The sequence below is a fragment of the Xenopus laevis genome, chromosome 6S (assembly GCF_017654675.1).
Source record: "Xenopus laevis strain J_2021 chromosome 6S, Xenopus_laevis_v10.1, whole genome shotgun sequence".
Classification (NCBI taxonomy): domain Eukaryota; kingdom Metazoa; phylum Chordata; class Amphibia; order Anura; family Pipidae; genus Xenopus; species Xenopus laevis.
In genome coordinates this window covers 120,329,167-120,344,080 of record NC_054382.1, presented here as the reverse complement: position 1 = coordinate 120,344,080, position 14,914 = coordinate 120,329,167, and the positions used below count along the sequence as shown (strand labels likewise).

The window sequence follows — 14,914 nt, the reverse complement described above, 5'->3', positions numbered from 1 at the left end:
TTATTGAATTAGAGAGGGTACAGAGAAGGGCAACTAAGCTGGTAAAAGGTATGAAAAATCTTAGTTATGAGAAAAAAACTGGCCAAATTGGGGATGTTCACGCTGGAGAGGCGCTTAAGGGGTGATATGATGACTATGTTTAAATATATAAGGGGATCATATAATAATCTCTCTAATGCTTTATTTACCAGTAGGTCTTTCCAGCTGACACAAGGTCACCCATTCCGATTAGAAGAAAAGAGGTTCCAGCTAAATATTGGGAAGGGGTTTGTTACAGTGAGAGCTGTGAAGATGTGGAATTGTCTCCCTGAATCAGTGGTACAGGCTGATACATTAGATAGGTATAAGAAGGGGTTGGATGGTGTTTAGCAAGTGAGGGAATACAGGGATATGGGAGATAGCTCATAGTACAAGCTGATCCAGGGACTAGTCCGATTGCCATCTTGGAGTCAGGAAGGAAGAGTCTTCAGAATGTTCAAAGGTAAACTTGATGGACATGTGCCTTTTTTCAACCTAACTAACAACGTTACTATGTGTAATGGTTTGAATTTGGTTCAGACACTTGAATTCAGTAAATCCAAATTCTGTTTAGAAAGGCTATGATTCAGCTGAATTTCGAACTGAATGTGGTGAATCCCTAATGCACCCCAAACTAGAGTCCTGCATGGGTCAAATTTTTGGGACCCGTACCCAACCTGTACCCGCAACCTGCAATCCGCAACCCGGACCCACAACCCACATTCTTACCCGCTTGGACCTGCTACACGACCCGACCCGCAAGTACCATATCAGCAACCCGGACCCGCGACCCACTGACCATCAAGAATCAGGAAGTGCTGTCATTGTAAACTGGAAGTGACATCATCGGAAGTAGACATGACCAGAAAAAAGGAGTAAATATTACCATTGCACTGCAGAACCGCCGACTCGTGTCTATACCCACACCCGGAACTTCTATCCGCAACCCACAGGGTACCGCAGGTTTTTGCTGGTAACCCACGGGTACCCGACCCGCTGCAGGACTCTACCCTGAACGTGTGTAAAAACACATGTAGCACATGCTTTAAAACATAATATGAGAGGTATGCAACCTGGCATTATTAAATTGCTTACCCTACAGCAACCACATTACAGCTAGAGGCCTGTAGACTGAACATCACTGATACATGAAACTGCCACTGAATACATTTGGGAATGGTCCTTTTTATCCCTGACAATTACTTTGGCTGCAGATTTGTGTGGGCCCGTGTCACTGGGTCATCCAATCCACCTGACTATACTCACACTCATCAACATTTCAGCAGTTTGTTCCACGGATGTTGGACGTTCCATGGCTTTGCTCTGTTTACGTTTGGGGAGACATTGGTGTAAGACGTGCACAGATGTGAGACAAGAGTTATGGGGTTGGGTGATTTGGTTGAAATGTGTTATCCCTCTGAATATAAATTACAAAATGACAACTATACATCTCACTTAAAATATATCTTGGACCACATTTTTAAACCAACAAGTCAGACATTCTAGTTTGTCAAAACCAATTTGCGAGAAATAAGGGCCAAAGTGCATTTGTTATTTTTGGTAGTATTCTGCTTATTGGAAACATTCCACTGCTGACATTAGATGTTATTATAATTTCTGAGCACCCCATTAACCTGGTTTAAAATATCAGTTCCAAGTGCAAGGTCCAAGGGAAACAATTGGTCACAGCACAGCCAATCACACACCCACGGGCACAGATATACTTGACTTACATTACAGAGCAATTTGTTTTGTACAAAGTACTAGTCATTTAAAAAATCTAAATAATATATTTCCTTGGGAAAGAAAAAAACAGATGGAATGAGATGAACATGCACAATATATGTCTGAGCTGAGAACTGAACTGTCTATGAGCTCAAAATCTCATACACATTAGGGAACATTTACTTCAAAAACTGCAGTATGTAATTTGGTACAATTTTGGATGCAATTGCAATTTTTTACCCAAAATGCAGGGGCGTAACTAAAGAGGAAGCAGACCCTGCGGTTGCAGGGGGGCCCAGGAGTGTAGGGGGCCCAGTGAGACCCTAATTAATTAACAATTTTAATATATCTTGGTAAAATAGGCCAACTTATAAATATTTTGGGGCCCTAAATTGAATTTGCTATGGGGCCCAGTAACAACTAGTTACGCCACTGCCAAAATGCATTGTTTTCCCCAGTGATTGGTGTATCCAGGTGGAGTTACAGCTGATGCAGTTTGGATGCAATTGCAATGGAAAAGTCCAGCTGGCATTAATTCCAATGTGTATCCAATTCATTTGTTGCAACTGTGGTGTAGCGATTGACGCATGCAACAACTGCCACCTGGTTTGGAGGTGCCAGTGGCTTCCCACAGTAGCCTGCATGAATTGGCTCCACCCAATTCAGCTTATAGAAAAAAAGAGAGAGAAAGTGTTTCCAATCAGCACTCGATGAGGTTTTACTAGTATTAAGTCAAACCGAGGGCATTAGTTCATTTGGCCATCCAACTAGAAACTCCAAACACCCATACTATTAAAATTTTCATGTTTAATTCATCATTTTAAAATATAAATGGTTAATACATGCAAAATTTCATGGCAGTCCAAGTAACCGGTACAAATACATTGAAAGTAGAAATAAATTAATCAAGATGATATATTGAATAAATGCAGTTGATAAGTGAGAAAAATCAGGCTGGTAAATTCATTCCAAGCCGGTTTTGCTGATACTTCATAAATCCTGTTAAAAATGAAGGAGGAAAAATGTCAAGTTGATAGATATGTATTTGCTCCAAGGTTGCAGTGTGAGATTTTGTTTGAGATGCCGCGTGCTGAAAATTGAAAAGTCAATAATGGCGTCTGTGGGGAAACATTATACTATTAGTTAGACGCCCAATTGATGCAACGAGTTCCGCTGCTATCAAGACGAAGACTTTCAATAGTGCTTGTAATAAATACACCGGGTTAGCCGCTTACTAGACACACAGTCTTTTTTTGCACTAACTCTTCCACGGTATCATAAAAAGTCCGATATCTCTGGTATTTCAATAGCAAAGTTCAATTCGCTGTTGTCAGCAGGGAGTATGTTAGAGTTATAGAGGAGAGCTTAGTATCCCACACATTAAGATGTCACCGCCATATACGTTACCCTCTGGTAGCCTGCTGGGATGTTTGATGCGGCTCAGTCATGAAGCTCGCCGTCCAGGATGCAGGGTATGTGTGGACGGCCTTCTCCTTTATACAAATGATACTTTATGTTCTTTTTATCTCCCGGCTGATTGTGTTCAAACTTAGCGTGGCCTCACACTCTGCTGCAACTGTTAGGAACCAGAGCAAATACTGCCTCCATGTTAACACGCCGACGCGCGTTTCACCAAATTGGCTTCATCAGGGCCAGCAAAAACGGCTTGGAATGAATTTACCAGCCTGATTTTTCTCACTTATCAACTGCATTTATTCAATATATCATCTTGATTAATTTATTTCTACTTTCAATGTATTTGTACCGGTTACTTGGACTGCCATGAAATTTTGCATGTATTAACCATTTATATTTTAAAATGATGAATTAAACATGAAAATTTTAATAGTATGGGTGTTTGGAGTTTCTAGTTGGATGGCCAAATGAACTAATGCCCTCGGTTTGACTTAATACTAGTAAAACCTCATCGAGTGCTGATTGGAAACACTTTCTCTCTCTTTTTTTCTATAAGCTAAACTTTTTTGTTTCCAGCACCACCTCTAAATGTGGTAGAATGAGACTAGAACAAAGATAGTTGGGTAGAGTGCTGTGCTTTTCTATATATACCTCCACCCAATTCAGAACTGGCAAGAGGATCAATCGCAACTATACAGGAGTGCAAGGAGCACATGTTGATGCAAGTGCCCTTAAAGGAGAGGGAAAGCTACGGAGGCATTTTATTGCCAATAGATTAGCCACAATAGTGCAATATAGAATGCTATATTTATTCTGTAGAATGTTTTTACCATACCTGAGTAAAAAGTTGTTGTAATGACTTACCGCCCTGGTGATCTAGCAGTGCGGCGGGGACGCTCCTTTGCGCTGGTTAACTAAGGGGGTGCGCGGCATGCATTTGCGCTGGGGTTACGATGCCAGCGCGCAATGGCGTGGAATTTAAAGGTATTTAAAGAGACAGTTTAGATTTTGTGATTGTCCATTATAGGATCATTTTTGGTGATTTCCTGGTGCTTCTGAACCTGTTTTCTGTCTGTTTTCTGATACCTGTTGTGACCTCTGCCTGTTTTGATGATCCTGACTTCTGAAATCCTGACCCTGCCTGGTAACAGACTCTTCTATATCCGTATCCCTCCAGATTGATCTCCTGGTTTGACCCTCTTGTACTCTGCCTGCCCCGGCCCGGCCTGTTTTGACTACGCTTTCTGCCTACGCCTTGTACTGTGATCTTCTGCCCAATAGACTTTTGCTTTACCGTCATGCCCCTTTGCTCGTGCAGAACCCTTCGCTTGGCACCTCTCTTAATAACCTGGCTGCATCCGATTAGCTGAGGGCTCCTCCCAAGGGGAAATGTGGCTGTTAAAGGCAGAAGCAAGAGCTGAGAACAGGGTGCTTAGCATCGGTTCTGGATTTAGGGTGCTGACCGTGACAGCTGTAGGAGCTCTCTGTTTGTTTAGGATAGCAGCTGCCTTATTAGCTTGGTGTGACATCACTTCCTGCCTGAGTCTCTCCCTACTCACTCATAGCTCTGGCTATCTTAACTACTGGCCTTCTAACTGGACCCCTGGTGCATTTAGGATGGCAATTGGAAAGCTTTCAAATGCCTCTTGCAAACTTAGATTTTGAATTGAGCACCCCCTTTCCTTTCAGAGCCCTGTTTTTCCCATGAGTATAACTTTTTTCTGCTGATGTAACTGGTGTTTCTGGTCAAAAAAAAACCTTTAAATAGCTAAAAAGCTTCACCCAAAATCAATGTGTACTTTTGCCATTGAACCCCTTTAAATCTTCAGATATAGGCTAACATTAGCATTTCCTCTCAATGTATTATAATTTACTTAATATGAAAATCCTGGGAGTGAGGTATGAATATAGATCATTTGAGATTTCTGAGTATATACGATATAAGAAATGGTATATACTGTATATCTGTGCCCTGTAGAAGATACAAGGAGGTGGCGTTTCCCTATTAATTGGTTTCCCCATTGATTGGTCTAAATAATAGAGGGTGGGATTACCCTGGTTTTAAATTTTGAGATTTAACCTATGACTAAGTACCAGAGGGTATGAAACGCGTAAGGTGGATCATTTGAGGGTCAGTATGAACCAATTTTTTATTATGTCAACCTAATAAAAACTTTTTGACTTTTAATTGGTGGTTTACGGATTTAACTTTGTTTTAAATCAATTTTAGAAAGGACTTGTTTCTTCAAGTCTACGGGTATTACCAGGCTGAGTTCATTTTAGGATGTTGCTGACTGAAGATTTAAATCTGCAGCAGGAAATCTTTTAGACTACCTTCTTCATGCCCAGCATGAGGTTACATAAGACCGAGCCAGGGCAATTAGCTTTAGTTGTGCCTTGGAAGTAAATATGTAAAGAAATCAGGAAGAACATGGGCTGGGCACCTATTAAGAGGGATGTCAGAAGTTTATTTCACAAGCAGAACTGTTAATCCGAAATAGGAACAGGTTTGGTCTCATATCAATGAAAAGTAGCCTTCCGGATACTTTGGGTGTCAAACTCTCAAATTCCTACTAAAAATAGTGCTTTTGAGAACAGCGTGAAACTTTAGACCAAGGAAAAATAATCAAGTGTGCTGCAATTAAAATAAAAGCAAGATATTGTTGGCTAGATGCACGAAAAACGTGAAAAGCCTTCTGCGCATTACAGTCTCTTCATCTGAAAGGCCAGATGGGAATAATAAGATTTAGTACCAGCGAAACATCTGGTAGCAAATGGTGTGTTGCAATGCCCTAGACTGAAACTAAAGTTGTAATAACGGTGCCCTGTTAGATATTGGGTACTTATTAGTGCATATAAAGTTCAGCGTAGGATTGGTAACCTCAGACAAACTAAACAGGTCTTTTTTTGGTATTTTTGGAACATAAACGTGTAAGTAACGAGAAGCTACTGTATCGTTGCCAAAAAAAGTCAGGCTTAATTAGCTTTCTTTCCATTCCTCTGCCGGCTGAACTACAGGTTACAAAATACAGTGGACAGTAAGGGAAGCTGCCATCATAAATACAGCGAATGCCAAATGAGAACTATATAGCGACATAAGTCATTTCCACCAGCGTGAAAAATGTATGGGGAATGTCAAACTCAATATCCAAGGCACGGCCGATGAACACATTTCACTTGAAATACATTCACCTCGTGTAAAACTGGAGGTCCTGCAAAGGATCAGTTGTATAAAATCATAAATAGAGAATGTGAGTGTATTGATTACCTGCAGGACATTGTTAAATAAACTATTGAAATGTACACATTGCAGACTTGAAAACCAAGAACAGAATCAGAAGTGGCCTTACTTGGACTCCTTTCTAGTGATGGGCGAATCTTGATCCATCTCACTTAGCGAAACAAAAAAAATTCACCGAAATGCATTAAAGTCTATAGGTGACAAAAAAATTTCTGACGTGCGACAAATTGCTTGTCAAATACCTAGAGCTCTATGGGCTTGTCACAAATCGGCACCCAGAATCCAGAACCAATGCTAAGCTCCTTGGTCTCGGCTCTTGCTTCTGCCTTTAACAGCTGCCTTTTACCTCGGGAGGAGCCCTCGGCTAATTGGATGCCGTAAGGTGTTATTAAGTGAGGAGCTAAGCGAGAGTTCTGGATGAGCAGAGGGGCACGATCATTAAACAAAGTCTTTGGGCAGAAGGTCACAGTTCAAGGATAGACTAAATCTAGTGTAGGAGTCAGACAAGCAAGGGTCAAAGCTGGGATGTCAATCAAGAGTTGTCAAAACAGGCACAGGTCAGGTTACAGAGAGTAGAGTAGTCGGTTTACCTGACGTAATGACGTCAGCATCAATGCGCAGAGAAAAGGCAGATGTGCGCGCCGCACATGCCCTAAGGCAGTGTACCGTGAGCCACCAAAGAGGCAACACCACCCGGCTGGCATCCCTGCCAGCCCACTGGACCACCAGGGTGAGTTTTTGTTACAGGGCTTAATTTTTTGGTGAAACATTTCACTCATCACTACCTTCCTTCTCCTGGTACAGATATATTTCTCATAGAATCTATCTTCATGGTCTTCTGGGGTTTGAACCAAGGACCTCCTGGTTGTTGGCTGCATTCCTTAATCACTGGGTTAGGAGATCAGCCAACAAGTTCTTATCTCCATGTATCCTGCCTCCTGTTTGTCACTGGTTCTTTACCTGCTCCATCCCTTTCGTCCCAGTCACCTGTTCTTCACCCACACCATCTCTATCCTGTTAAGCCTGTTCCTGATTCCCTGACTCCTTGCCCTCATCAACCTGATCTTGCTACTAGCCTTCAGTCATGGCTTTTCTTTTTTGTTGGCACAATACCAGTCCTCATCTGAAGGACTCACACCTTCCTCACCATAGTATCCCTTACACTGGCCTTTCAATCTCACTTGGACCACAGAGGATATTTCTGGAATTATAACAAGGTGCCTGCAAAGATTAAAGGGAAGCATAAACATAACTAGCTAACAGCACACACTCAGGCAGGAAGTGATAGCGTGTCAAGCTAATATGGCAGCTGCTATCCTAAACAAACAGAGAGCTTCTAGAGCTGTTTACTCAGGTATGGTAAAGCATTCTGCAGAATCAATATAGTGTTATAGCTTGCACTATTGTGGCTAATTGTAAAGGCTTACCCTGGTGGTCTAGTGGGGGGATGGCAGGGACGCCAGCCGCGTCTTCTTCCTCCTGCGCCGGTTTGTTAAGGGCGCGAGCGCCGTGCCTCTCCTGCTTTGTAGCAGTGATGACACCAGCACGCAACGGCGCAAAAATTCAAATATTTAAAGGGCCATTCCACCTGTTCTCATTGCCCGTTATAGATTTGTTCCTGGTGCCTTAGCTTTTGCTATTCTGGACTCTGAGCTTGTTTCTGATTATCTGTTGTGACCCCTGCCTGACGATTCAGTGTGCAATGTGTGTAGTTTTTAAAAAATGTGTTCTCAGGTCAGAATTAATACAAAATATGATGTTTTCACACACAATTATTTGTGCGCACTGTGCCATGTGTTTAGGCAATAGAAATGATTGATAAGCTAATGAGGATTTTCAAAAAAATTACTCTATAATTACTGTGGAACTAGAACCCCCAAAATATCCATACAGTGTTTAGGGGCTGATGGGTGTCCAAGCCCAGCTGGAAGGCATTAAAATAGATAACCTAGAATAGAGTTATATAAATGTGCCTTATTGCACTGAATAAGTAGGACCATAAAATGGGCGGTCTCTGAAACCCTTTTCATTAATATGCTATTCAGGATTTATGTGCAGGTCCAGAACCCAAATAAAACCCAAAAGTCAGTTGAACATTGCACCTTATTTCAGTAGTTGTCAGTATGTCTCTGGTGCAGTAGGTGCAACATGATTGATGCGATGCTCTAATATTTGCATTAGGAATATATTTAATAGTTTTATTTTATATATTTATTTCCCATAATTTAATTTGCCATTAGCTTTAAAGGGGTTCTAAACACTTAGGGGCTTTAACATTAAATGCAATGGCACAAACTTTGCCACCCCCAATCTCCAACTTGGCAGGAATTGGGGTAAAATGCTTTTTTTTTTTACCAACGAACTGAATGTTGATCACCAGGGCACTTGTGGAGGTTTATCAGTCTGAAACATTTACAGAGGTATTTCGGGGGGGGGGGGCTGTAATTGTTTTAACTGTGAGTACACTGGCAGGGTGCAGCCATTTTAAAATTCGTTCAATGAATGGATAATTGTTGCTGGTTTGCTGCCCACCTTTAAAAATGTAAATCACAGACAAATGCTTGCAATCGCAGTAAAATAAGTGATATAATGTCCTGATCTCGGACAAAGTTGGATCAAGAACAACAGACTCTTTGCAGCCTGCTTTTCTGCCTGTTCTCTTAGTCTTCAAACTTTTAACTATTTCTCCATCATCCCCAAGCACACAACGCGGTGCCGCCAGTTAGCCCACAGCCCTGTGCCATCAGTGTAACCCACAGCATACAGAATTAACTGGCATACAGGCCTGTTAACAGGCAACTAACTGCACCAATACTGGGGGTTTGGCGGACCCACCACAATGGTGCAGAATGGAAGTCTTAATCGTCTCATGGCAGTTCCCTTAATTGGTTAAAGACAATGGATGTTGTAACCCTCAGCCTCTGAATACTTGTTTACTGGCGTAGACAGCGGGTGCTTATTCAGTACAATGGAAATTATAGTTTATCCAAAATGGCAGATTATGAAAATTAAATCCTATGGTTTAACTGTACAAACAATATATATACTAGGGATGCATCGAATCCACTATTTTGGATTTGGCCAAACCCCTGAATCCTTCGCGAAAGATTCTGCTGAATACCAAAACAAATCCTAATTTGCATTTGCAAATTAGGGGTGAGAAGGGGAAAATTTTTTAATTCCTCGTTTTGTGACAAAAAATCACGGATTTCAATCCCCACCCTTAATTTGCATATGCAAATTAGGATTTGTTTTGGCCGGGCAGAAGGATCCTGCCGTAAAAAGCCGAATCCTGAACCAAATCTTGGATTCATATAATAGTGTAATAATATACATAAAAATGATGGACGTAAAGAGTTTTTTTTGTTAGTAAGGTTTATTCCATTCTTTGCAGACATTCAACAGGATAGAAATGCTTTACATATTATATAATAAATATGTTCCATAAACATTCAGTGACACAAACAGTATTGCTCTGGGAATGGCCTGAGTTTGGGAGAAGCAAAGACATTTACTGCGTTTATAGGAGAAGGGTCTAAAAGTTATATACCTCCTCTTTTTATTCCTTCAGGTATGTGCCACAGGTGGACACCGTCAGGTACACGTGTATTTAATTCTAGTTTCATATTTCATATAAAAACCACAAAGGAAATGTTTGCATTTGAACAACAGAAGCAGTATGACAGGAGATGGCACAATGGGGTTTTTCTCCTGCTGATTAAATGGGTGGAGGCTGTTGTATGAAAGTTGAAATTGTACCAGACAAACCAAATCCATAGTAACACAGCTTAGCTGCATCTGGTACAGGTTGAATGTTTGTCATGTGCCTAATCCAGTGGTTCATAAAACTGCACGACTAGTGCCCCTGTGGCTATAAAGCAGTATTAGAGGTGGGCTCAGATCGCAGGGCAGTTGAGGTGAGATTTAGTGAGAATATCTATTGTCTGACCTAGAGCAGATATGCCTGAAAGTCCCGTTTTAAGATCAGTTCTGGGGTGAAAGTTTATTTGCGCTTCTGGATATTTCTTGAGTTACGGCAGTATGATGGATACAACAATGTTGTGAATCGACTGATGTAACTTTGTAATAAGTTAAAGGAAAACTATAGCCCTATAATGAATATTTAAGCAACAGATAGTTTATATCAAATGAAGTGACATATTAAAGAATCTTACCAAACTGGAATATTTATTTAAGTAAATATTGTCCTGCACACAGTCAATGTGGTGGGTAACAAAGCAATGCACAAACCCATCTTTCAAAAATCTAATCTGAACCAAATATTCACATCTCATTGATCCTCATAGATTTTACAAATGCAGAATTGGAGGAAAAGGGGATTAACAGGACTTGCTGATGGTGTAGCAATTCACTATTAGGACGGTGTAATCTGCAAGGTTTCCAACATATCTTCAACAGCCTTTAAAGATGTCTGTGTATCCGTCATGGTGCGACCTGCAAGCTGAGAAAATAAGAAGTGTTGTTAGCAGGTGACAGTTGTTTTATACAGGTATGGGACATGCTATTCAGAATGCTCAGGACCTAGGGCTTTCCAGATAACAAATCTTCCCAGTATTTGGATCTTCATACCCTAAAGGGCATGTAAAGGCAAAAAATAAAATCCCATTTTTACTTTCTTTAATGAAAAAGAAACCTATCTCCAATATACTTTAATTAAAAAAATGTGTACCATTTTTATAAGAAAACTGACTGTATGCAGTGAAATTCTCCCTTCATTTACTGCTGTGGATAGGAATTGTCAGATGGTCCCTAACTGATGAGCAGGGAAACAATCATACTTATGAACAGCAGAGGGAGCCCCCGCATTACTTCCCAGCCATGCAGAACTCAAGCAGCTTTGTTTATGACGATCCCTAAGCAGCTCAGACCACACTGAGCATGTGCACAGTCTTAGTCTTGCAAAGATGTATAACAAAGTTACCCAAAAGATGGTGACCCCCCTGTAGCCAACTTTGAAAGCATAAATTATTTGTTTGATTAGGCTTGTGGTGCAGTAAGTTAATGTTTATATTTAGTATATAAAATACAGCATTTCTACCCTTATTCTATTTTAGACTTTACATGCCCTTTAAGTCTACAAGAAAATCATGTAAACATTAAATAAACCCAATAGGCTGGTTTTGCTTCCAATAAGGATTAATTATATCTTAGTTGGGATCAAGTACAAACTACTGTTTTATTATTACAGAGGAAAAGGAAATCATTTTTAAAAATTTGGATATTTTGGATAAAATGGAGTCTATGGGAGAATGCCTTTCTGTAATTCAGAGCATTCTGGATAAAGGATATCTGGATAATGGATCCCATATCTGTACAATGCAAAGAAAAGAAACTCCCTTCTCTGAGCTATATAAAAAATAAACAACATTAAAGTATAAAATAATTTGTACAGGTTCTTCAAAATTACTGATGACTATTTAGAAGGACAATAAGCAGCCGAATGCTGTGATTTAAAGGACCAGTAATATCAAATATTTTGTTAAGAAAATTCGTTAGTATACAACGAAAAAAACCATAAAGACAAATTAAACTTTGAAATCGCTAAGTCTTTATTAAGAAATAACTTACGGAAACTCTGTTTGTTTTTTTTATAAAATCACAAATTTTTTGGAATTTATTAAACCCGGAGGATAGAAAAGTCTGAATAAGAGAATACGGCATTTCAGACCTGTCGAGGTTGCATATAAGTCAATTGGAGTCCCAATGATTTTTTGATGTGCGCTGGGTTTTCGGGTGAAAACTCTGAAAAAAATCTATACATCTCATGAAAAATCAGAAAAATCAGTGAAAAACTGAGTTTTTCTCGCAAATCAAATTTTTCGGGAAAATGAAATAATAAGCGTAAAAAACCAGAGCGGATTTGATCATAGTTTGTAGCAGAAAATATAATATAAATTCGGACTTTGATAACCCCCATAGTGTGCCTTTTCTAGGATCAATACAGCCTTTGGCCATTGGCACTTAATTTACCGGAGTCCATTTTTACAGGTTATCACCTCTAAAGCAAAGCCATTTATTTAGCTATGAAAGGTTTTGTTCAGAATTAAACAACAAAATAATTAACTTGCTTTACACATAGGGAGTTATTTACTAAACTCCGAATGCAAAAAGCACAAAAATGTGTGATTTTTATAAATAAAATTGGACTTTTAAAAATGTTTTCCGAAAAAATCTGATGAAAAATCCGAAAAACCGTGAAAATCTGATTTTTTTTCCCGCAAAGCGAATTTTTTGGAAAATGTAATAATACATAAGTGTAAAAAACCAGAGCAGATTTGATTGGAGTTTGTAGCAGAGATAAATTCGGACTTTGATAAATAACCGCCATAGAGTAATAAAACAAAAAAATAAATGATAATGTAGGTGTTACCTCTGAAGTCAGCGGAAATAAAGGAAAAACTTAAATATCCGGCTGGTGACAGTGCGTAAAAGACAACGGAGACTATGAAACACAGCTTTGGTCTGGATAGCACGAGGCAAGATTAACAATCATGTAACCCCATTAAACCAAGATTTCATTTCCACTCTGAAGTCGTTGGTCAGGAAGAAATTAAGCCCAGCCAATTATATATTCCTATAATTATACCTTAAGCCAATTCTGTTAGTGGACCTCAACCCTTTGAATAGAAAGCTGCTGACTGCTCCATGCTGATTTTAAAATGAATTTTCTAGCAGCATTGACAGCTTCCATCACTCCTCGGCCCGATTATAGCAAATATATTAAGTCGTTAAATTGCTGTTTTTCGGACACTCTAAATGTACGAGCAGTTAATGGTGCTTTTCCTCAAGAGAGTACTGCTCTAATTTGCTCTGAGTCAGGGAAGCCATTCCTTATCTAAATGCTTAAACACGTAATAAATTCTCAATATAATGGGATGTTTCCCGGCTATCTGTATAATTATGTCTCTGATTTATGGCTCTTCTCCTAAGCTGGGTTCATTTAGCCAGTTCCATATGATGTGTGGGGACGGATTATGTGATCAAGAACAGTTCCACCCAGGCAAGGACTTCACGAGCTCTTAACCCGCAACTGACCCTATGCTAACTATATGGCTCAGTCAGTTACAGGCGACTTTTACTGTAGTCTAAACTCACATTATTCTTATGAGGATTACAATAAATGTATAAAAATGCGCTGTAAAGCAAAACAGAGTAATTTAACATTTTAGGAAGTGTATTATGGACTAATTTTAGGAGCTGTAAAAAAAAAAAAAATTGTAACATCCTAAATGTGTGAGTAGAATGGCATACCTCCCAACATTTTGGAAGAAAAAGAGGGATAAAAAACTGCCGAGCATAGCGAACATTTTTGGACCATGCCCATTTTTGTGGCCACACCCCCTAATTACCATGTCCATTTTACAAAATTTGGCAGGTTATGAAAATTTGAACATGTGTTTTTTTCAGTTACTACAGGTTTGCTAATGACGGTGAATTGTCCTTTAATCGGTGAGTAACTTTTCCCAAGGGACCTCCTTATCTAAATTTGTTACAATATCTTACTTTGCCTTATCTCCCAAATTGTTACAAAATATCCAAGTAGGAATGGACGAGCCTCGCCGGATAGTCGAGTTACATGTGACCAGCGATGGCACCCGCCCCAAATGGTCCTGTCGCGTAACTAGTATGTAATAATAAATAGGTTGGTTTTTGTTAGTTTTATCCTGTTGGGTACAGTTAGGATGTTTGTATTAATTTAAGAAAGAAAAAAGATAGAAAGCCTAATTTGGTCCTTTGCGAAGAATTTGCGGGTGGTGTGTGTTTGAGTGTTTTTTCTGGGGTAAGGTTGCAATGTATTTTCTATACAAACACACTTAGAGAAGGAGTTGTAAGGGGAGTGTAACCATCTAGTGCTTTTATATAGGTTTCTGCACCCACTGCATAAACTGGTCTAAACAATCTGCCTGCGACAGTGTATGTGCAAAACACTCTCACCCGAATATACTCTCTCAGGGCTTCTAAATTTATAGGCAATTTGCTGGCGAGAGTGCGCGCGTGTGCGAGTGCGTGTGATTTTGCAGTATATATTTCTACTATATATATTTGAAAAGAGGTTCTCTCCCTTAATAGTGGAGGCATTCTAACTCTTTTTGCCGCACATACCTGTACCTCCTCATTCATTTGCTCCAGCCATTTCTTTGCTGAACAGGAAGACAGCGAGAAAGTTGCGCCCAACCACCTGGAACCACAGAAAAGACGCACAGGCCGTGGAGTTTATATCCTTACCATAGATGCCCTTTTGTGTCATATTCACAGCCAGGGGTAAATTTAACATTAGTTAAGAAACTATGAGCCCAATTCAACTTCCAGTAAGACAACAACAAGTTCATTCTCCTCCAATTTAATCCAGTTGGAAAAGCCTCGTTATATGGGAGAACTTCAATGTGCTGAAAAAGGAAAAACTTTTCTTCCAACATTCAGTATCCCAACTTTTTTCCCATAGACTTTCAATTAGAGTTTTTTGTTAATAAAATTATTCTGCGATAATATGAG

At 39.7% G+C, this 14,914-nt stretch overlaps 1 protein-coding gene across 1 annotated transcript in view; it reads right to left on the bottom strand.

The window, feature by feature from the left end:
* Window positions 1–9,757: 9,757 nt before the first annotated feature.
* The window catches only part of emc2.S (ER membrane protein complex subunit 2 S homeolog), a 61,033-nt gene continuing 55,876 nt past the window's right edge, over window positions 9,758–14,914 (bottom strand). The window contains 1 exon segment of the mRNA NM_001087285.1: window positions 9,758–10,862. Within this exon segment, the coding sequence (NP_001080754.1) occupies window positions 10,776–10,862 (87 nt within the window). The 3' untranslated portion in view covers window positions 9,758–10,775.